The sequence below is a fragment of the Monodon monoceros genome, unplaced genomic scaffold, assembly GCF_005190385.1.
Source record: "Monodon monoceros isolate NGI ecotype Baffin Bay Population unplaced genomic scaffold, NGI_Narwhal_1 Super_Scaffold_3, whole genome shotgun sequence".
NCBI lineage: Eukaryota > Metazoa > Chordata > Mammalia > Artiodactyla > Monodontidae > Monodon > Monodon monoceros.
The window spans coordinates 30,588,024-30,612,100 of record NW_021703780.1 but is presented as its reverse complement, the minus strand read 5'-3'; the positions used below and the strand labels follow the sequence as shown (position 1 = coordinate 30,612,100).

Genomic DNA, 24,077 nt, shown 5'->3' with positions numbered 1-24,077 from the left:
TCTGAGGAGAACTTTAAGATAGAAGTTAGATACAAATTCACCAAAAGTCACTCCATACTGACAAATAGAAGTAATTGGTCTATGAGTATACAAATGGAAGAGACAGAGAACTAGAATGCATGATGACACCAACTCGTTGAAATGTTGTGGGCAGGTATTGTTTAGTGAATTCACTAGTGGACAAACTGTAATTAAATTAAAAGGAGCTAAGAGAATTGAAATGTTGATGAATTGTACAAATAATTTAAAAGTCATATGGTCTTTTATCCAAAATGTTGCTGAAACATGGGTAACAAATGTGGTTGTAACTACTGGATGGGAAAAATAAGCTCCAATATTTATCTTATTCCACAAGTAAAAATTAATTCAGTGTAGATCACAGACTTAAGCATAAAATCAATAACCATAAAAATACCAGAAAAAAACCTGAGAGAGAATTTTCATGATCTTGGTGTACACAAAGATTCATTGGACAAAGCACAGGAAGTACAAATAACATGAAAAAAAACAGACAAAAAAATGAACAGATATATCACAAGGTGAGACGTATGAATGGCCAATAAACATATTTAAAGGTACTGAATATAATTCATCATTAAGGAAACAGAAATAAAGGTACTGAATGTCATTCATCATTAAGGAACTATCACACTGAGATAACAATACATACCCACTAGAAAGTATGAAATGAAAAGACTAATAAACCCAAGGAAGCTAGATACAAGAAAGTACATTCTATACAATTCCATTTACATGAAATCTAAGAGCAGACAAGCTAATCTATGGTGAGAGCAATCACCTGGGGGCAGCAGGCAGGTTGTGACTGGAAAGGAGAATTTCCTTAAGGAATGGAAATGTTAGTCCTAGTTTGGGGTGATGGTTACACGGTAATATAGAATTGTAAAAGCTCCCTGAACTGAGCAACTAAAATGTGCATTTTCTTGTGCTAATTTTAAATGTACAAATTTGTATATTTACTTATATTACATACATGTACATATTTATATATATTCTTTCTCTCTATATAAAACATATATATATATATGTAGTCTAAGAAAAAGTATTGAGTTTAGCTAAGCCTTCTTTACACAATGAGTAACTTAATAGACATACATATACTGAGTTCCTAGCATGTGCTAAATTACTTGTTTTTGTGTTAGAAATGAACATACCTTAAATTGACTTAAATGTTCCAATACAAATACTATGATTAAAGTAAAACACTCTTTAAATCTCCCTCCTAAGGAATGGTAACTTCTCAATTCTCTGATGGTAACATTGTTCAGTACTTTTTCTGCATACAAGATATCCTATATCTTTTAAAAATAGAATGCGCCCCTATTTGCAGAAATGAAAACTACAATTACATTATTTTAATAATTATTAATGTTTGCTGTCAATTACTTTCTATTTATGTGCTTATACATTTTAGAATACCTTTCTAAAGCTAGAGAGTTAACCAAGGCCTCAGAAAAGCACCTATACAACAGATTGTCAGATCTTGGTCACACTTGATATGGTGCTACACTTGGATGGTCAGAACTGTCCTTGGCTTCTCTGCCTAAATGGTATTTGTGAGCAATACTTAGGTTGCTACAGACTAGAACATTTCCAACAAAACAGTGCTAATCACTTGCAAAAGAACCACTGAATTTCAAAATATTTCTTTGGTAGAGAAATGCTTACTGTCTTCCGCCTAGATTGTTATGAGTCATTACATTATCTGCTGCATTTTCTTGATAGGAAATTCCATTTCATGATAGCAAATCCTCAATACTGTTGTTACAGATATTTCAAAAGTATGTGCTATTACAAATTCATGTGCTTCTTTGTGATTTCAAAATTTCTATATATATAACAACTGCAAGTTCCAGGCAGAAGAAACTGTTATTAAACATACACAATGTACCAACAGTAGGCAAAACACGGCCCAGAATGTTCCGATTTCTCCAAATTCCTTAGTTCTTCTAAATTCAATTAAAGAAAACAAGTCATCTTGATTTAAAATTCTCTGAGTCATTTCTTATCATAACCAATAATGATCTAAAATTACTGTTTTTGCATGTATCTAGAATTATAATAAATGCCATGTGTCAAAGGAGGTATTACTAGAGTAATTTTCATTATCTATAGAATTAGTTCACATAATACATTTAATGGCCGGTTACGTGTTTAGCTGGCGAGTTTCTACATTTACTAACCCCATAATTTTATATTAGAAAATTATATTTCAACCTACCGTTTTTATTTTGATTAGATCCAAAATATATTAATTGTGGCACATATAGTTAATAAATGAGCCATTATTTCTCCAAGGTGTGTAAAATACATACATAATGATGCCAACTGCATTAAATTTTCCTGCCAAACAGGAAAACAATTAAAGTTGTGTCAACTATAAAGTCAGGATTACATTTATTTTAATAAAAGGAAAAGATTTACCTTATTATTTTTTTTAAACTCCAGACATGCAGTTATGTGAATGGTAACCTAATGCTGACTGTATAAAATATGAACTATGTAAAGGTTTTACAGCTGGTTTTGATCAGCTTCCTTTGTTTAACATTAAAAGTTAACTTCCAGAAGACACATACAAGCTACAGGTAATGACTACCAGATGGAGATGTTCTTCCTGTTACTATGTCTGACATCATAGAGCATACGCTATATGAAGGGAAAAAAACAACTTGGGCAGAGATTCTGATGTTTTCTGTGGTACAGATAGGCTCTCCCCATCTAACACTGGCCAGCCAAGTCAAAGATTCTTTAGTGTCAGAAGGCTTTTGTACTTTTATAATAGAGTGAAATAAGGTTACAATCAGCATACATGGCCAAACGTTTAAAAAATTTACATGAACACTTTTAATTATTAGCTCTTCTTTCCTGTCAAAGTGATTAAGTTGCAGCCTATTGAGTAACATTAACGTTTGCTTACAATCAGCTCAGAACAAAAGGTTCGCTCTCCACTGCATACGCCATGCTCCCACACCATATCTTATAACCATCTAACTTAAGGTCAAGCCCTGGGAGTCTAAATGCCCAGTATCCTAGCAGGGCCCCCAACAAGAGTCTCTCTGGCCCAAATTATTCCATGTACTGATATTAGGTTGTCATCTAAAAAACAGCAACTGAAAAAAATAAGGTCAAAACTTCAAGAGACTCTCAATTTCTATTAAATATGGTCTCAGAGTTTTAAAATTTCTATTTCCTTTCGTTTCTCTTCATGGATGCTATACTCCCCTCAAAATGAACTACCCCTTTTCCTCGAACTATTCTCCTATCTATACCTTCCACTATCTAACTCCCAGATTATTTCTAGTCTCTACGAGATCAGACAACATTAATTCCTAAGCCCAGCACAAAAATTATTTCCTTCATAAGGTTTTTCCTGATTCTTAGAGGAAGAACTAATTTCTCTCTCACTGAACCACTATAACATCTCATATATTACATCTTCGTTAGTAGTATATTCATTTAATAATTTATCATATCCCCTGCTGGACTATATATAACCTCTCCGGTAAGGTATCCACAGAAGTCATCCTATATGGTACCTGTTGAAGGTTTTAGCCCTCATTGTACCCCTAAAGTACAATATAAGACATTCAGAAGACCTCAATACAGTTGAGCCAAAGGAATGACTTAAAATCAGGTTTTGCTTTGCTTTTTGAGACTGTCTAAATTATAAAATAATACCTTAATCATTTTGTAGAATACCAACCTACCTTACATTATATATTAGAAAAGCAAATCCTACTATATTAAAATTCTTCCCCTAAGTATAACCAACAAAAATGTGTTTATCAAAATACCTGTACAAGAATATTCACGGGAGCACTTTTAATAATGGCTCTAAATTGGATTAACCCAAGTATTTATCAAAACTGATAAATAAATTGTGTCAAATTTATACAATGGAATGCCATCTTGCACGAGAATAGCAACATGATGAATCTCACGAACATGATGTTGAGTAAAAGAAGCTAGATTCAGAAGAATATACACTGTAAGATTTCATTTATATTATTAGATCCATTAGAATAATAATCAGGTTCACTAAAATCCTCCCTTGATACCACATCCCCTCTCAGTCTTTGACGGTAAACGGAGTGCTGATAATAATTATGCTAGGATGATAGGCACCAAGCAGGACTCCCTGAGCAAGCCAGGATGCGTTTATACTAGTTTTAGAGCAAAAATCCCTTCAAGATTGACTATTACTTCTGCCTTCACTTTCTCATCTCCAGTGCTCTTGGTAATTAATTCTAAAAAGACTTTTTGTTCCCACCACTGAATTGGAACTATTCTTGCCACAACTTATCAAATGCAATAATCGACCCACTGTCTTCATTTTAGTCAACTTCTCAACAGGATCTGAAACACTCTCTTCATTTGGCTACCAGGATACCATACAGTTGGTGTCACTCATCTCCTGGCCTGTGTCTTCATTTCTTCAACCTGTGTGTGTTGGGATACCTCCTGGGGCTGCTCTCCAGTCTTCTCTCTTCTCTTCCTAAGAGACCTCATACTACCTTATATGACTTTAAATCCCATTAATATGCCAATGACTACAAAATTTTTATCTTTAGCACCAACCTCTCTCATGAATTCAAGTCATATATTAAACTGCTTACTCTACTCCTCCACTTAGCTGTCTTACAGGTTTCTCAACTTTAATATGATAAATGCATTTAACACATAAATGCTAAAATTTGGCCCCAAACTGCTATTCATCTAGCTGTTCAGATAAACATTCTAGAGGTCATCCTTGATTTCTTCTGTATCTTCACATCTAATATCCACTCTGTTATTAGCAAGTCCTGTTGATACCACCTCCAAAATAAAGCCATACTGGACCACTTCTCACCACTACAGTGAGTGAGCGACCAGAAACCACTCACCACTACAGTGAGTGAGCGACCAGAAACCACTACTGAAGTCTCTTAACCAGTTAGTCTCCCTGCTTCCACTCCGAAACACCTACAGCCAGCTGGAGTGATCTTTTAAAAATCTTAGATCATCCAGACGGTTCTGGGGATCTGCTGCACAACAATGTACACGTGGTTGAAAATACTGTACTGCACATTTAGAAACTGCTGGAATGGTGAAAAAAGAATTAGTGAATTTACTTCACTTGGACAAAAATATTTTTGAAACTCAAGTGCTTTTGTTTCAAAGTCAAATAAATTCTAAAAAAAAAAAAAAATACCCTTAAATGAGAGCACAAATCACTCCGCTACTTATAAACTTTAGCAGTTTCCTATCAGACTTTGAACAAAATGCAACTCCTTAGCAAGATTTATCAATGTAAATTAAACCTTTAAAAAACTTCTGTCCGGGGCTTCCCTGGTGGCGCAGTGGTTGAGAGTCCGCCTGCCAATGCAGGGGACACGGGTTCGTGCCCTGGTCCGGGAAGATCCCACATGCCACGGAGCGGCTGGGCCCGTGAGCCATGGCCGCTGAGCCTGCCCGTCTGGAGCCTGTGCTCCGCAACGGGAGAGGCCACAACAGTGAGAGGCCCGCGTACCGCAAAAAAATCCCCAAAACTTCTGCCCGTACAAAGTCAAACAGTGAAAGTGACACAGAGAAACACAATGCATGCATAATCTGGCCCCTGCCTCCCTTTTACACATCATCTTCTACCATCTGACCCCACTCACTTCACTCCAAATGCCCTGATATTTCTGTTCTTGAAGCACATTCCAGTCTCAGGACCTTTATACCTCCTGTCACTCAGTCTAGAATGCTCTTCCCCTAGATCTTTGTATGGTATTCTATTCAACATTATTTAATTTTTTACTCAAATACCATCTCCTCTGAAGTAATCTAACTTTATCTCTCCCTTTCCTTATCCTGCATTATTTTCTTCATAGCAGTTAACATTATCTGATATTATTTATTCATTTATTTATTATCTTTCTTGCACACCAAAAGATAAGCTCTCTGGGGGCAGGGGGTTTATGTACCATGACATCCCTAATGCCTGAAACAACGCTTTGGCACATTCATCAGTAAATCTTTGATGAACCAATGAATGATGGAACCCATGTGAGGCTAACAATCCCATCCGGTCTAACTCAACCTCTTGTATATACAGTATATTGAGGAGACAGGATTTTACTTATATCAGAATCCACATAATTATACACTATTTTTAACAGAGTTCTGCCTTGAGAGTAGCAATATAAAATTGCAGTAGTTGCAGAATATTTTACTATTGGGCCTGATAAAACATTAAACCAGAAACTATGCTAAAATAACTGCCTGTCCCAGCAGTTTCGACCAATTTTTGCGGCTAGAACAGAAAGGGGAAAAAGCCAGGTGAACTTTTACTCACTTATATGTGAGTGTGATGCCTTTCTTTAATTTTACTTGGGCTTCTAAATGAAATAAGCAACTTGAATAAAATGGGAGCCAATGAACTTATAAATTTTAAAAGTGCCACATTATGCATTTTAATTAAGTGCCTGGGAAAAATGTGATTTGGAATCCTACTGCCCTGACTTACAACAGAAAGACTTAAATATTTTACTAAATATTCTGAAGTATCTATACACAGAGAATCACTGTATTTATGTACATTATCTACTACTGCTCCAATCTTCATGCAACATTAATGGATGCTGATATTCCAAATTAAAAACTTCAACACATTTAAGCCAAGGAAAAACTATGTACTCCACAATTGCTACCTACTTCATTACTCATTTTTGTTATATCTGACAAGGTCCTTTCACATCACATAGTTAAAGGGACCGGGCACCTCTTTTCCAAGAACTTGGTTGATTTGGGGGTGAACTTGATAATCCTGAAAACACTAATTCAGAAATGTATTGAAATCCAACCCCCCAAATAATGTGAGAAATATACTGGAAATTATTAAAAATGAAAAAATGGTAATCAAAATTCTTTTGTAATTTCTTTCTACATTTCTTTATTCTTATCATTTCTGTTAACCAAAACAATATGAATGAAGACCTCATTAGACACTTACCTCAAGCATCAAAAACAGTATCTATCAAATAGCAGGTGATAAATATAAATCATAAATATTAATTACATAATAAATATAAATTATATATAAAACAACAGCTTATGTGACAGAGTTCCCCTTTCAAAGTTCTTAGATTACCTAGAAACATCATAACTATTACTAACAATAAATCTAATTCAATTATGATTATCTCCTATATTTAAAATGTTTGACTTTTACTTACAAGAAAATTATATACTCCATTGAAAGATACATTTCTATATTCAAATACTCTGAAGTTTGTAGCAAATTAAATTAGAAATGACTTGAAATTTACTCTTGTCACTGACTTTGTAAATACTTAAGCAAATTAAATGTTCAAGCTTCTTTAAAATTTTCATTTTACCAATATCATTCCCTACTTTAATAAAAAATATAAAAAATGAAATGAACAAATTTCACTATGTGCACTGGTCACCTGGATTTCTGGTTTATGCTTACTGCATAAATAAATTTTCTCCAACTTATATATACATTTTCACTTAATTGCAGATAATCTGATACTAACCTTCTAGATCTTTAAAGTGTATTATCAGAAAGGCTGGAGTACTTAAATCATCCTTAGGAAGTCACAGGAAATAGTAAACACATAACATCACAAGGTCACCCATTACAAAAATTAGAAACTGTACAGCATGGTGACCATAGGTAATAATACTGTATCGCAAATTGGAAAGTTGCCAAGAGAGTATATCTTAAAAGTCCTCATCACAAGAAAAAAAATTTTTTTTAACTATGTATGGTGACGAATGTTTACTAGACTTACTGTGGTGATCATTTTGCTATATATACAAATATTGAATCATTATGTTGTACACCTAATATAATGTTCTATGTCAATTATACCTCAATTAAAAAAAATCAAAAACAACTCAGTCTTACTTCCTGGTCAACTACTAATATCAAATCTTAAATGCTTACATGATTAAATGTGATTTGTTACCTCTATCACCAAGGAACAAAACTCACAGAAACAAAACCATCCACTTGGATTTGAAGGAATTGTGTACATAACAAAGCACTGGGGTCTTAAGAATCTTGGTTTTAAAAACCTCCTCAAGTTCCTTTCACCTCTAAAACTCTATGCTTCTTTCAGTTTTGCTGTGTTCAAAAGAGCCTCAGCAATTGATTCATAATGGTGTCATATACATAACTAGAAAAAATTCTGTCTCACTGATGTTGAAAATAGGAGCTATTGGTCTGTGAACAGGTGCACTGCTAAAAAAAAAAAAAGAAGTTTTAATGTAATTCTAGTTCCAGAGCTATTAATAACTAAATTTCGATATTCAAGATATCAGGAATAGTGAACACTAGGTGTCAGTGTAAGAAATGGAAAAATATTTTTAAAAACTTGTTTCCAATCAGGTGTATAACAAAGAAATCAAAAACAGCTGTGACCACATTTACTTATAATTGCATAATTCATTTAACAAGCTCTTTAAAACAAAAATTCCTGTTCCAAAACCATCAGGAGTTTAAGATCAGATTAAGCTGATTATTAGAAGTTACAAGTCTTTTGTAACTTCAGTTACATAAAGCACAGAAAGTATTTTTACTTTTAAGATACATATTTTGAAGAATGGTGTTAAATACAGGTATAAGTATGGAAGTATTATGTTGCATGAGTTTAGTTGGTAGAAAACAATTATTTAAAAAAAACAATGCTGGATGATTAATTTGAAAATACTGAATTTTAACTTTTTCCCCGAAGTCTCCTACATAAATACCAAGGTATTACAAGTTAAGATGCTTAAAGGGTCAATTCACAGAGAAAAGAACACAGGAAGGATGATTGACTCTCCCCAAATTTTGGTACCTAGAGGTTGTAACTTAACTATGAATGCTAATACTGATAATAAAAACTGCATCTATTAACTATAACAATATTTCAGATAAAAAGCTTTCTCTATAGACTCTTCAGGGTAAAGATTTTCAAAATAGGTTTTGAAAATATTATTATTAATCATAAAATATAGTGTCTCATATTTTATAAAGTATATGCATAGTAAATACCTGATTTAGGCCCCAAAATAATTATATAATAAATTTATACTCATTAGCACGCTGGTCATTTTGGGGGCTTGAACTCTCTCTTCTGTCCTCTGAACCCTCTCTCACCTACCCATTTATCCATTTCTCTGTTTTATCTCTCAAACTCCACGTTACTATCTACTTAGTAAATCTTTCCATGTGTTTTTCAAGCATGTTGGGAAACTTTTTCATACAATATTCTGAAAGTCATTCATTTGGGGGAAAGGAAAAAACTAAACATAGTAGTCATCACTAAAATACAAAATGTTGGGACTCAAAAAATCATTTAGGAGAACATTCAAGTATTTGATGGAGAAACTCTTGTTTCACTGACAGTTAAGTTCTATTTGAACTGCAGTCATAAGAGGAGAAAGCATGAGGCTTATGGAAAAGCCTTCTAGGTCCCAGGATTCAAACAAAGGCAATTTAAACCACTCTGTATCTGATGGTTTCTTCTCAGGGACATAAAGTTAGATGGGAACAGACAAGGAAGAACAGGGAAATTCACATATAACAAATGATCTAAACTGGTATCTAAGAATTTTAAGACATCTAAAGCATACCAGGAGTGAGAAGTAGAAGTAGGAGAAATCAAGACAGAACTGTATATAGTGTGACATTCAAAGCCAGGAAAGTGGCCCCAGAAATACATATAGCATATGATTCTTCAAGCTCTCTTCTGGCTCTTTAGTGTCTTTGCCCTTAACACTGTGTTACTCCAATTGTATAGTTTTTTCATTAGAATTTTGGCTGACATTAATTAAATCATGTTTTCATCAACAGTGTCGATGAGTGCTAAGCCATTTATGTACATCATCTTATATAATGCCTACGAGGTAGGTAAATTCCTACAGATGAGTAAACCAGGACTCAAAGGGATTAAGAAGTAATGCTCAGTAATGCATAACTAGCAAGTTATGAAGGAAGCCAAAATTCAAACCCAGGGATGTCTGTCTCCAAAAGCTTTCCACTCTACCAGCATTTCCCAGCTGAAGGTTCAAAAGCTCTTGTGGGTTTTGCAAAAGTAACCAGGAGAGTCACATTTAGAACAATGACTAGTAAGTGAGAATATGCCAAATTGGTACATCTAAATGTACTCAGAACTCAGAACTTCTACCTGTTTTTTACTCAAACACTGATGTCCGTCATAATGGATCTGATTGATATATTGTTTTGAATTTGTTTATTCTTACACATACAGGATTTAATTTACAGCCATAGTGGATTACTGTTTACAGATGGCAAATGCAGTTCAGAAACCTGTCACCATCCAACTCAGAGGTAGTAATATCTCTCGCCTAAATACTTCGACATCCTTCTTCAAACAGACCTCTCTGGAAGTGGCATCTTGAGTCTTTCACTACCTTATATAAAACAGCCAGGTTATTTTATCCACTTTCCTGACTATGCCACTTTCTAAAATCTTCAATATCCCCAGCAATCTATAGAATTACATAAAAATTCCTCAGTTTGAAATTCAATGACCTTGAATATCTAGTCCCAACCTTCTTTTTCATCCCTTTCTACAGAATACATTTAAGAAACAATTATATTCCAGTGGGAAACCCACATGGCTTGATCAAGGTGATTTCATATAAACCAATGGCTAAATTTGATTTCTTGGCATAAAATGCAAGCTCTGGGCAATTTATATGATATTTAAAAATAGGAATTCTACTCCTGACAACATCTAAAACTTTTCTTCTTGAAGCCAATGACCAACGCAAGCAGCAAATGGTAAATCTCCAGAAAAGTTCACAATATCTCAAGTATCTTTTTTGAGTATGCTTTAATCTCTTCTTTCTTAACATTTAATTACCTTTGTCCAGAGATCTATCAAATGATGCCTACTTTAATGTTATAAAATTATTCATTATGCCCAAAATGTTTTGCTGGCTATTACGACCATTTCTCACATTGAAGAATGTTACTTTTTCTCTTTACAGACTTAAAATACAGTTTATCTTTATAAGATACTTGATATTGAATTTGTATTTTCCACACCAAAAGAAGGTTCTACTTACTTTTCTTGGGGCTTCTCTTTTCTAACCATTTCTTTTTGTTCACTATTCTCCATAAACCCTCTGCAAAATATGAATCTATTCTGAAATCAATACTTTCACTACAGAGAACCACAGAATACTCAAAAGTAGAAGGGACCTTAGAGATACACAGTAAATTCAGTCAGTAAGTACCAGAATAAAAGAATCAGAATTTTTCATCCTAAAGACTCCTCAAACTCTCTGAAAAAGAAACTACTTGAATTTCACATCTCCTATTTTATAAACTGTGCGACTTTTGCCAAATTGCTTAATCTTTCTGTTCTACAGTTTCCACACCTACAAAATATTTTCTAACTATCCAGGTTTATCGCAAATATTAAGTAAAATGTTTACTACAAGAGATGTCATTCTCAAAGTATGCATAATTGAAAGTTTAAAAAGAAAATATACTTTTAAAAATTTCTTAAGGACATTACTAAATCAAGGAATCTTTATACAAAGTTTTAGGGAAAAAAGTTTTTTGATCTTTTAAGAAATATATGCTATATTAAATTTCCAGATTAAAAAAATAAACTTTATTATTGAGAGACATCTTTCTAAGTGTATCACATACTATCTTTACTATCAAAGAGTATCCTGAATGTATCAATTTTTTCTTATTGTTTCAAGCCTTCAAAATGAATATCAATCAATATACTGGTTGTATATAAGAGTGATGGTCTCTACAACCAAAGAAATGTATTAGAAGACGTTAGGTATTTAAATGCATACTTTCTGGAATATAATTTATAAATTGTACTCCTAGACCAATTAGATACCTATAATTTTGTGTAGTTGTGTTTTTTAGCAATCATTTCCCTCTTAGCTCCTACACTCTCCCAACTTCTTGCTGCTTCTTATCAGCACCTGCCTCCACACCATTCTCCTGCATCTACTCTACTGTGAAAAATAAAAATATATAAACTTTTAGATTAAACCCACTCTGAGTAATGAGCATGATTACAGTAGTGTCTCTTGCCTTTCTGTCGGTTACTGTCAGATTCTTAGCTGGATTAGAAGTGCAAAGTCAGTAAGACTCTACTAATAATAAAACATTACTTTCAAATTTAGTTTCAAAACATTCTTAACATGTTCTCTTAAGCCTTTTCTAATTGACACATTTATTTGATGGACCTTATTCCTCTTTCCATTCACTTTAAAAATCTGAAGTCAATTTTATATCAGTCTTCAAACATAAATAGTATCTTTTGAATTTCAGATTATCTACATCACTTAGAATTTCAGAACCACTTACTCTAGAGAAGTACCTAAGGAGAGTTAGTGCATTCTTAGGAAACAGAATGTGATTTATAAATTCATCGAGAGATATAAAAATGACTAGAATGTTTGAAATTATAAGCATAAACAAATGGTTCCCTATCACAGTCAGTAAAATAAAACCCCTAATAAAACATCAGGATGAATGTGAATATCTGAAGGGATAAAAAACATACTTAAAAAAAAACCTGTTACATATTCTTCAAGTGTAGACTAATATATAATACTTGGATTTGGGAAATAAATAAAGCTGTCTAATGATATCTATATAACACATAAGGCCATGTCAAATTGGGTTAAACTACGTTAGAAAGCTACACAGAAATAATAGTTGTTATTTTTTTAAACCTGGAAAATGGCCTATGTATCTACAATAAAATAATATATAAAAAATGTTTAGGAGACTGGTTGGCACATAGTAGATATGAACTTTTATTTCCTTCTTCTCTACATAATCTCCACACTAATCAAGAGAAACCGCATCTCTGGGAAAAGAAGATATAGGGCTATGAATAAATAAAAGACTTTCAAAGACCTTGGAAGAGGTACTGAAGAACAGGAGTCTGAAAACAAGTCTCTTGGTTCAGACACAGAACAGAACACAAAATGTGATGAAGGAGAATACAGTAGTTGGGAGATACTTGCCAAAGTAAAAGGCATTAGAAGAACAAACAGATAGGGGAGGAGAAACTCAGTGCCTGCTAATCCAGTTGGGAGGTTAGATAGTTACTCCTCACACATATTAAGTTTATTCTTTACTAGTTTTCATAAAGATTATGAGAATAACTTTGACAACCAATTCATATACACAGAATTCAACAGATTGCATGGTTTACTACTTGGCTGATAAATTCATATAGTGAAAACCCAGTATGACTTTTAAGTAGAATGGTAGATAATTATATTCTGTGTATAAAACAAAGTGATTTTTCTGATATTTAACTGTGAGTAAATAGAGAAATAAAAGTAGCTATACAGCCGTCAAAAATTATGTTATTTTTTGAACTGCAAAAATGGGTATTATCAAAAGCATATTATTGACAGCATATAATATCAATTCAGTCGCACAATTTCCAGTTGGCACAAATCTGTACCTATTTTAATTAACTGATGCAACTCAGTCTGCAGAGAGGGTATTTTATGAATGGTCTGCATGTCTTTGGTAAATCTGAAATTCTTGGAAACTACACATTAGGCATTTAATAGGAGCTGCAGCCAGAACTGAGTTTCAGCACAGGTCAGAAATCCAAACTTGGCATAGGATCCAAGTAGCTAGCAGAGCTTAGCTTAAGTTAGGTAACAGGATACTAGCTGACCGGCAGCAATAAATGAAGAACACTAAAGGAAAAGCCTTGACACACATGGAAAGGAGGGAAGACACTGTTCTATACCTCTGCTAAGAAAACCATGTATAATAATATGAAACAGTGCTTTTAAGTTACTTGGAACTATAAACAATTTGTACTCTGAGATCCTCTTACCTTGAAGAGTTGAACAATGACTATTAGTAGAATATACTACAGGAAGAAAAAGAAGACATGTTGAGAGTTGGGAAAGGACTGGAAATTCTTTCCTGGTTGGTCCTCTAGGTTATGGCTGTAGCAAATTACCCAGGAGAATTGGCGGGGAAAACGTGGCTAAAGAGGCGATCTACTTAGAATATGCCCATTTTGTGTCACAGATTAAAAACTAAATACCTGTCATCTGCAATACAAACATGATTTCTTCAAAAAGAGAAGATACAATACTATTTCTTGAGGTATGAGGTAGTAATATGAGGGAAAATCCAGCTAAGTAACAGAAAATATTAAGAGCAATCGATCGGAAACAAGTGCCATTCAAAACAATTAGTAAATTTTCCACAACACACTCTTTAAAAAGAAGCAAAAAAGAAGGAAAGGAATCACTTTTCAAGACATACAATGTTCTATATTTTGAACAATGCTGTGTGTGTATATGTGTGCACATGTGTGTGTATATTCCACAAAGCAGGTGTGCTTTCAGTCTGTTTATGCTAAATATGTGGTACTTCATTTACTCTAGAGTAGAAACAGACAAATAAGCCAAGAATTTTTTCCCAGATGGTATTTGTGAATTTCTCTGTCCCATCCATGTAAACACAGAGTGGTGTGTTCCGGTTTGCTGAGTTACATATCCACGCTCTGACTTAGTACAAAGTCTGAATGTTTAGTCAGCTAAAAGACTGTTTCCATTCTGTGATTCATTAGGTCCCCATGGTACCTCTACTTCCTTTACTTTATGCAATCACAAATTATATTAGTTTGTCCTATTTTTATAACCCTTATAACTGAAGTTCTGCACAGGAAATTCTATTGCTATTTTAAAACATATTCATAAACCATTACTGAGGTGACATAAGTGACAGCCCCACAGAAGTGGTGATGAGGACTGAACATTGCCTTGCATGAGATCCTTCTACCAGGAAGATAAACTGTCGAATTAAAAAGCATTACAAGTAAGTGGGGTGGAGGAAGGGATGACTCAGTGTATGCTAATCCAGATGGGAGACTTAAGCAATCACTTTTGACACATATAAATACGTTATTAATTTTCATAACTAAAGACTATTAGAATAACCCTGAGAAAGTGGTTCTGATGTGAAAACAGTACAACAAATTGAGGAGCTTACTAGTTGCCTGGTAGATTATATAGTGAAAATCCAGTATGTTCTGAAATGGAATGGGAGATAGTCACACTTCGTGCATACAATGAAGAGGGTCCTCTGATATTTAATTCTGAATGAATAAAAAAATGAAAGCAGCTATATAGCCATCAGATGTCATGACAGTTTTGGAACTTGAAAGGATATTATTATTGACAGTATCATAATAGCAACTCTATCACACAATTTCAAGTTGGCATAAATCTTTACCTATTTCAAATAGATGTAGCTCACCCCGTGGAGTGGGAGAAGAGGGAAGCTTAGGATATGAAAATGTTTGCATCTTTCTGGAAAATTTGAAAGAGCATTTCAATGGATTTTTTCAATCCAATTCTAATCTAAATCATGCCATTCAATAGCCCTGTTATCTTAGAATTAATCACGCTAGTAACCATTTACTACTACTAACTTAGAGAAAGGGTACTATGCCTCAGAAACTTCACTAAGTCTTTAATATACAATATATCTAATTTTTATGACCCTCTATAACCACTGTAAAAAGTAAATATTAGTATTGTTATTTTACAAAATAAGAAAATTAAAAGTTTTGAAAACTCTCTCTACTGACAACTAATTAGTATTGCACTGAATCATAAAACTGCTGATATTCAACAATTCATGACTTATAAAAAAGGCAATTTCATTTGGTTCAAACTATTATATAACAAATAATTTCTGAAGTATAGTTCAACTTTAAAATCCTATGACTTTAATATTCTAACTTGTTCTTGAATAAAGTGAAAAGCTTTATATAGATTTTAAACTATATGTTTTCATGATTTAACATATTCTATAATCTTCACGCAGAACTCCAGTGAAGAACAGTTAACTGGGGCCTGAGCTGGTCACAACCTAGCAAGTGGAACAGAGTAGAGTTAGGTGGAATCATTCAGACTGGAAGGCAGGCCTGGCTGAAGAACTGAGAAAGAATCAGGGGTAGGATGAGAGGACACAGGTCTCAAATGGGAATCATAGGTCCAAGAAACAAGAGATGAAAGATTTAAAGCAAACCTCTTCCCAAATGAAACAACACGCAACCGCTGCCAAAATGATCCAAGAGACTGAAGAATGGATTTCCTTCCCCTTGAAAGTTTTAGATTAAGGTATTAAAGGCCGGCAGTTGAGGAAAGAACGAGTCAACTGAAGTTCTAGCTCACTACCCCAGTACTTAAAGGTGCTTTTTGAACAGGAGACACAGCACCACAGAGGTTGTAAGAGTGGAATCACTTTCTTCCCTTCTAAATAGGCTGTAGCAAGAATCTAAATGCTTTTTATTTCTTCTATAAGTTATGTATTCCCTTTGATAGTACACTATCAAAGCACTTTGATAGATCACTCTGGCATTAACAGAGCAAAGTCATAGGGGGAAAAAGTATATCACATAAAAACAACTTCCTTATTATATTTGTCTATGAACTTCTCTGACATACATAACACTGTTTCCACAGCTTTTGAGGAAAACTAAAATTCCTTTAAAAAACATCATTTTCTTCCAAAATTAAAAAGTATGTTTTCTTGAAAAATTGAAATTGAAGATGGATATGGGAAATACAGCAACAATATGCTATATAAATCCATTAACACTGAATACTTTCCTGGTTAAGCAAATGAAGCCGGCCTGGTAAAAACCAGGTAGAAGTGGCTCCTGAGCTCAGATTTCCATATTAAAAGTCATACCTATGCTGTCAAACATTCCAATTTTAATCTTTCAAGAATAGCCAGAAATCCTAAGTTTTTATGTAAAAGTGATCTAATTTTAAAATGTTGGCAACTAAATTTGTATCTTAATATAGTGCAAGTAAAACCAGATTCTATGCTACATCTATGCATACACCAAGAGTTTTTTACCTCTATTCTGATGCTTACTTTCCTCAATTAAATTTAATAAATATATTAAATATATTTATTTGAATCCTATGAAAGATTTAACATATATTTTTATATAGACATGTATATAAAAAAACAAGAATTCCAGGCTAGATACCTCTTGTCAAAACCCCCATCTCTCCCTGTGAATATCAGCATTACCAGTTACCGTAAAGTTTAAAAATTAATTTATTTAAAAAAAATTTTAAATTCAATTTATTTAAACTAAAAAACAGTTCATCCCACTCTACCCCCTGCCTCTGGCAACCACCAATCTGTTTCTCTGTTTCTATGAAGTTGATTTGTTTTTCTTTTAGATTCCACATATAAAAGGGCTCATACGGTATTTGTCTTTCTATGTCTGTCTTATTTCACTTGGCATAATATCCTTGAGGTCCACTCACGGTATTGCAAATGGCAATGTTTCATTATTTCTTATGGCTCAGTAATATTCCACTGCAAAGTCATACCACAATCTCTTTACCCATTCATCCAGAGATGGATACTTAGGTTGTTTCCATATCTTGGCTACTACAAATAATGCTGCCACGAACATGGGCATGCATACATCTTTTTGAGTTAGTATTTTCAGTTCTTTGGATAAATACCCAGAATTGGACTTGCTGGATGATATGGTAGTTCTGTCTTTAATTTTCTGAGAAACCTCCATACTGCTTTCCATAGTGGCTGCACAAATGCACAATCCAACAACGCACAAGGGCTCCCTTACTCCACATCCTCACCATCACTTGCTATTTTTAGTCTTTCTGATGACAGTCATTCTGACAAGTGTGAGGTGATATCTCATTTGGTTTTGATTTGCATTTCCCTGATGGCTAATGATGGTGAGCATCTTTTCAGGTACATGTTGGCCAGCTGTCTGTCTTCTTTGGAAAAGTGTCTATTCAGATCGTCTGCCCATTTATTGTTCATTTTTTGCTATTGAGTTGTATGACTTCTTCATATATTTTGAATATTAGCCCCTTATCAGATATATGATTTGCAGACATTTTCCTCCATTCAGTAGGTTACCTTTTCATTTTGTTGATGGTTTCCTTTGCTGTGCACAAGCTTTTTAGTTTGATGTAGTCTTACTTGTTTATTTTTGCTTTTGTTTTTGGGGTCAGATTCAAAAAACCATCGCCAAGACCTATGTCAAGGAGCTTAGTGCTTATGTTTTCTTCTAGGCATTTCATGGTTGTAGGCCTTACATCTAAGTCTTTAATCCATTTTGAGTTAATTTTTGTGTACAGTGTAAAAGAGCATCTAAGTTTTATTCTTTTGCATGTGGCTCTCCAATTTTGACTGCTTTCTCATAAATTAATTGACCATATATGTGGGTTATTTCAGGGCTCTTATTCTGTTCCACTGATCTATGTGTATGTTTCAGGCCAACACTTGTTAGAATGGCTATTATGAAAAAGTCATGAGATAACAAGTGCTGGTGAGGATGTAGAGAAAAGGGAATCCAGTACTTTAAAACCGTTGTGCTATTTCCTTCTAGTCTACATATTTTCATGAAAATTCTGCTGTCTTTCAAATCATTGTTCCCCTATGGTAATAAATCTGGGTGCTTTTAAAATTTATATTATGCCATTCATAGTCAGCAGTTTGAACATGCATTTCTTTGGGCTCATCCTTTTTGGAGTTTGCTCAGCTTCTTAAATCTATAGATTTACGTATTTTAGTAAATTCCAGACGTTTTCAGCCATTATGTAATTATACAGAAAGCCTATTTGCAATAGCAAATAAGAAGGTTAAATACTTAGGAATATATCTAACAAGAAATACGTGAAGCCTATAAAAAGAAATGTTAAAACACTCATGTAAGACACAAGAATAGTCTTGAAAAAATGTAGACATTCCTTTTTCTTAGGCTGACTCAACATTAAGATGCAGTTCTCTTTAAATTGATTTATAAATTCACACAATCCCCATAAAAATACCAGCAAGTTATTTTATGGAGCTAGAAAATTCAATACTAATGTTCACATGGAAAAATAAACATATAAGAATAATCAGGAACACACTGAGAAAAATTAGAAGGGGCGTCTAGCTGTAACAATCTTTAAGATATACCATAAAACCAATATAATTTAAAATGTTGTATTAGCACATGCGTAGACAAATAAACCATTGGTATAGATTATAAAATCAGAAATAGACCCCCAATACATATGCTAATTTAGTAATGATAAAGGAGGCATCTCAAATCATTAGGGAAAGTAGATACTTTTTAATAAATGATGATGGTATAACTGGGTAGTCATTTGGAAAAATCTATAGTTAGATCCATATCTCACACAATAACAAGAATAAACCACAAATGGTTAGGAATCTAAATGTTAAAAATGAAACCATACAGGTACTAGAAAACAATATGGATGAACTTCTCTTTAAACTCAGCATACGAAAAGTGTTCCTAACTATAACTCAAAATCCAAAGGAAATAAAAGATTGATGCATGTGACTACATGAAAATAAAAATACTTGTATGCCTCCCCAAAGCTCATAAAAACAAAGTCAAAAGATAACTGTAACTGACACAGAAGAAGAATATATTTGTATCATATGCCACAAACAAAGGACTGATATACCTAATATTTATGAGACACAGGACCAAAAACTTGATAGAAAAATGAGGAAAGGACATGAAAGTGTTCCTAGTGGCCAACACTGAAACAACCTGAGAAATAAAAATAAATAATAATATTACTGCATAATGAACAAAAGAATAAAATTTAAATACACATTAGTCCATACATACGTACATTAAAAATTAAATAAATGGTGATAAAGAATAGCTATTTCTTTCAGAATAATTGCAATTAAGAGATAAAAGGAAAGAAGAAAATAGAAAATCATTACTATGCAAATACCACAGTAATAACGGTCTCAGACTACACCCACTGATGAATGTTAAAATTAATAGGCAAAATTTTTCAGAGAAACAGTATTTGCATAGTCACAAAATATCTCCCACAAGACATTTATTAACAACAAAATGAAAAAAAAAACAACTTCACTATAGTGGAAAAATTCAACATATACCACTTTACCCAAGTTATCAAGGTTAATTTAAGATCACAAACGACACATCAACAACATGAACCCACTGATACGATACAGTGAGAAAAGCCCATCACTTCTGTGGTATTCCTGACAAAAAGGCATAGCCACATTCTAACCATAAGAAAACATTAGACCAATTGACAAAGAAGAGCATTCTACAGAATAATTGTCTAGTACTTTTCAAAAATGTCAAGGTCATGAAAGACTTTAAAGAAACACTGAGGAACTATCACAGATAAGAAGACCACAGAGACATGACAGCTCACTACAGTGTGTTATCCTGGATTAGCTCCTGGAACAGAAAAGGGACACTAATGGGAAAACTGATGAAATTCATATAAGGTTGGTAATTTTATTAACAGTATTGTACCAATGTTATTCCTGGTTTTGATAATTGTACTATGGTTATGCAAGATGTTAACATAGGAATGTGAATTGTATCTGAGAATTCTCTGTAATATTTGTGCAATTCTCTTTCCAGACATGTAAAATTCAGAATAAAAATTTTTTAAAAAGTTCTGAAAAAACTATACTGATATAATGATAAAAAACAGATCAGTGGGGCTTCCCTGGCGGCGCAGTGGTTGAGAGTCCACCTGCCGATGCAGGGGACATGGGTTCATGCCTGGGTCCGGGAGAATCCCACATGCCGCGGAGCGGCTGGGCCCGTGAGCCATGGCCGCTCAGCCTGTGCATCTGGAGCCTGTGCTCCGCAACGGGAGAGGCCACAACAGTGAGAGGCCTGCGTACCGCAAAAAACAAAAAACAAAAAACCAGATCAGTGTTATCTGAGGTCAGGAGTGGGAGAAAAGACTGATTACACAGGGTTACAAAGGGATGTTTTTGGTTGATGGAAATATTTCTATATAATGATTGCGTTGCTAGTCACATGACAATATTCATCTGTCAAAAGTCATGCACTGGTGAAATTTTGTTACATGAAAATTATACTCTAATACAGCTGACAAAAAAAGAATTCCAAATGTAAAAAAAAAAAATTCTTAAAAATATCTTGGGTTGTGATGCCAATATAAGTGGAATGCAGAGAAGAGATACCAAATAAGATTATATGCTCTTACCAGGTTAATTAACTGAGTGTGTACTACATCTTCTACCAAAACTGCTGTTTCATGAAGAGGTCTCCTAGAATCACCTAGAGAAAACCTGCAAAGAAAATCAAACATACCAATATTAAGGACTGTAAAACTAAGAAAGGCAAAAGTGAAAAATATTTATCATGATACTGTTTAATAAAGTACAAATTGTCCTCTCAGATGACAGAGTACGTATACAATTTTCTATGGACAAAGAATTGCATCCTTCCTACATAAGCTGAAACTTCCAGAGAAAAGTGCAGTGTCATCAATGTTATTTCTTGACTTGTGTAGGCATTTTTGAGGGCATTTACTATTTCAAAATGCAAAATTTTAAAGACAACCACTTCATAATACTGGCAACCAGAAAACTGTTACCATACCCAAATAACCAATACAGCTGGCCCTTCATATCTTCAGGTTCTGCAGGTTCCTCGGATTCAACCAACCACCAATTGAAAATATTTGAAATAAAAAAAAAATCCACAAAGTTCTGAATAGCAAAACTTGATTTTGCCACGTGGTGGCAACAATTCACATATCATTTACATTGTATTTACAATTATTTACATGGCATTTACTTTGTATGAGGTATTATAAGTAATCTAGGGACAATTTAAAGTATATGAAAATTTCCCCAAAGAAGATATACAGATTGACAATAAACACATGAAAGGATGCTCAACATCACTAATCATTAGAGAAATGCAAATCAAAACTACAATGAGGTATCACCTCACACCAGTCAGAATGGCCATCATCCAAAAATCTACAAACAATAAATGCTGAAGTGGGTGTGCAGAAAAGGGAACCCTCTTGCACTGTTGGTGGGAATGTAAATTGATACAGCCACTATGGAGAACAGTATGGAGGTTCCTTAAAAAACAAAACATAGAACTATCATATGACCCAGCAATCCCACTGCTGGGCATACATTCTGAGAAAACCATAATTCAAAAAGAGTCATATACCACAATGTTCATTGCAGCCCTATTTACAATAGCCAGGACATGGAAGCGACCTAAGTGTCCATCAACAAATGAATGGATAAAGAAGATGTGGCACATATATACAATGGAATATTACTCAGCCATAAAAAGAAATGAAATTGAGTTATTTGTAGTGAAGTGGATGGACCTAGAAACTGTCATACAGAGTGAAGTAAGTCAGAAAGAGAAAAACAAATACCACATGCTAACACATATATATGGAATCTAAAAAGAAAAAAAAAATGGTTATGAAGAACCTAGGGGCAGGATAGGAGTAAAGACGCAGATGTAGAGAATGGATTTGAGGACACGGGGAGGGGGAAGGGTAAGCTGGGACGAAGTGAGAGAGTGCCATGGACACACATACACTACCAAATGTAAAACAGACAGCTAGTGGGAAGCAGCCGCATAGCACAGGGAGATCAGCTCCGTGCTTTGTGTCCACCTAGAGGAGTGGGATAGGGAGGGTGGGAGGGAGACGCAAGAGGGAGGAGATATGGGGATATATGTACACATAAAGCTGATTCACTTTGTTATACAGCAGAAACTAACACACCATTGTAAAGCACTATACTCCAATAAAGATGTTAAAAAAAAAAAAAAGAAAAAGAGACATGGGATAGTCATAAGTAGATCACTTTCACTGAATTTCCTTGTCCAAGATTCACTTAGGAAGGCAAAGTGGGTTATTTTGAGGGGCATTTGAAGAAAATGGTAAGTTTAACATTACCATGGAAGACTATGTGTGTAAATATTACAAATAATAATTCTGTTATTAAAGTAAAAAAAAAGTATATGGAAAGATGTGCATAGGTTATATAGTAAATGCTATGTCATTTTATATAAGGGACTTGAGCATCTGACCATTTGGGTATCTGCAGGGGGTTCTTAGAACCAATCTCCCTCAGACACTGAGGGACAACTGTACAGTAACACAATAATAGCCACATAGAAAACTAAAAAAAGCATGTGATGTAATTAAAATGAAAACTGCTAAGAAAACTACATGTAAGTGGTGTAAACTATTATTTCAAATTATATACAAGCAGATTATCAAGAATGGATGACAAAGCTGATCTTAAAAGTCCTCTTCTCAATTTTCATATTGTGGACTAGATGGTCCTGGTAAAGAACATTTGAAAATATACAGTAATATATTAAAAACTTATATTTAAAGCATACTTTAACCAGCACTAGAGAGAACAAAAAAGAAGTCAGAGAAAATGAGAAAACACAGTTCCACAGGATAAGAGAGCCCTGGAGCCAAAATTTATTCTGAAAGCATCTACTTCTTTACAGTAGCCTATAGCTTGGATTTCAACCAGCACAGTTTTCAAGGTGTAGGAAAGAACGCTGGGACCTCAAGAGAGGTTTGAGGAAACTACTCTGAAGTTGAGAAAAGCAATGCCCAGATGGTGATACTTTCAGTGTGTGAACTAGGAAAATACCACTCCAAGGAAGGCACTTTGCCTGTCTTACCCCAGGCTGAGTGAAAGAGAAAAAAAATGTGGTATTGGCACAAACAGACTATAGGAAAAGAACAGAGAGCCTAGTAATAAACATATAATGGTCAACTGATTTTCAATAAGGGTGCCAAGAGCACCCAATCTGGAAAGGACAGTTTTTTCAACAACTGGTGCAGGGAAACAAGATGTCCACATGCAAAAGAATGAAGTTGGACTCTTACCTTGTACCATATATTAAAATAAACTCAAAATAGATCAAAGACCTAAAACTATAAAACTCTTAGAATAAAACAGAAGGGGAGATCTTCATGACCTTGGATTTGGCGAAGGTTTCTTAAGTGTGACACCAAAAGCACAGGCAACAAAAGAAAAAAAATAAATTGGACTTCATCAAAATTAAAACCTTTTATAAATCAAAGAACACTATTAAGAGAGAGAAAAGATAACCCACAGAATGGGAAAAAAAATGTTTGAAACTCATATATCAGATAAATAACAAGCATATACAAAGAACGCCCACAAC

General features: G+C 34.0%; 1 protein-coding gene across 8 annotated transcripts in view; it reads right to left on the bottom strand.

Annotated features, from left to right (window-relative positions):
- Positions 1 to 24,077, bottom strand: part of SUPT3H (SPT3 homolog, SAGA and STAGA complex component) — a 389,529-nt gene that overhangs the window by 209,608 nt on the left and 155,844 nt on the right. For all 8 annotated transcript variants that reach the window (XM_029243539.1, XM_029243537.1, XM_029243531.1 and 5 more), the window contains one exon: positions 21,085 to 21,169. In XM_029243539.1, the coding sequence (XP_029099372.1) occupies positions 21,085 to 21,169 (85 nt within the window). The remainder of the gene's footprint in view (positions 1 to 21,084; positions 21,170 to 24,077) is intronic.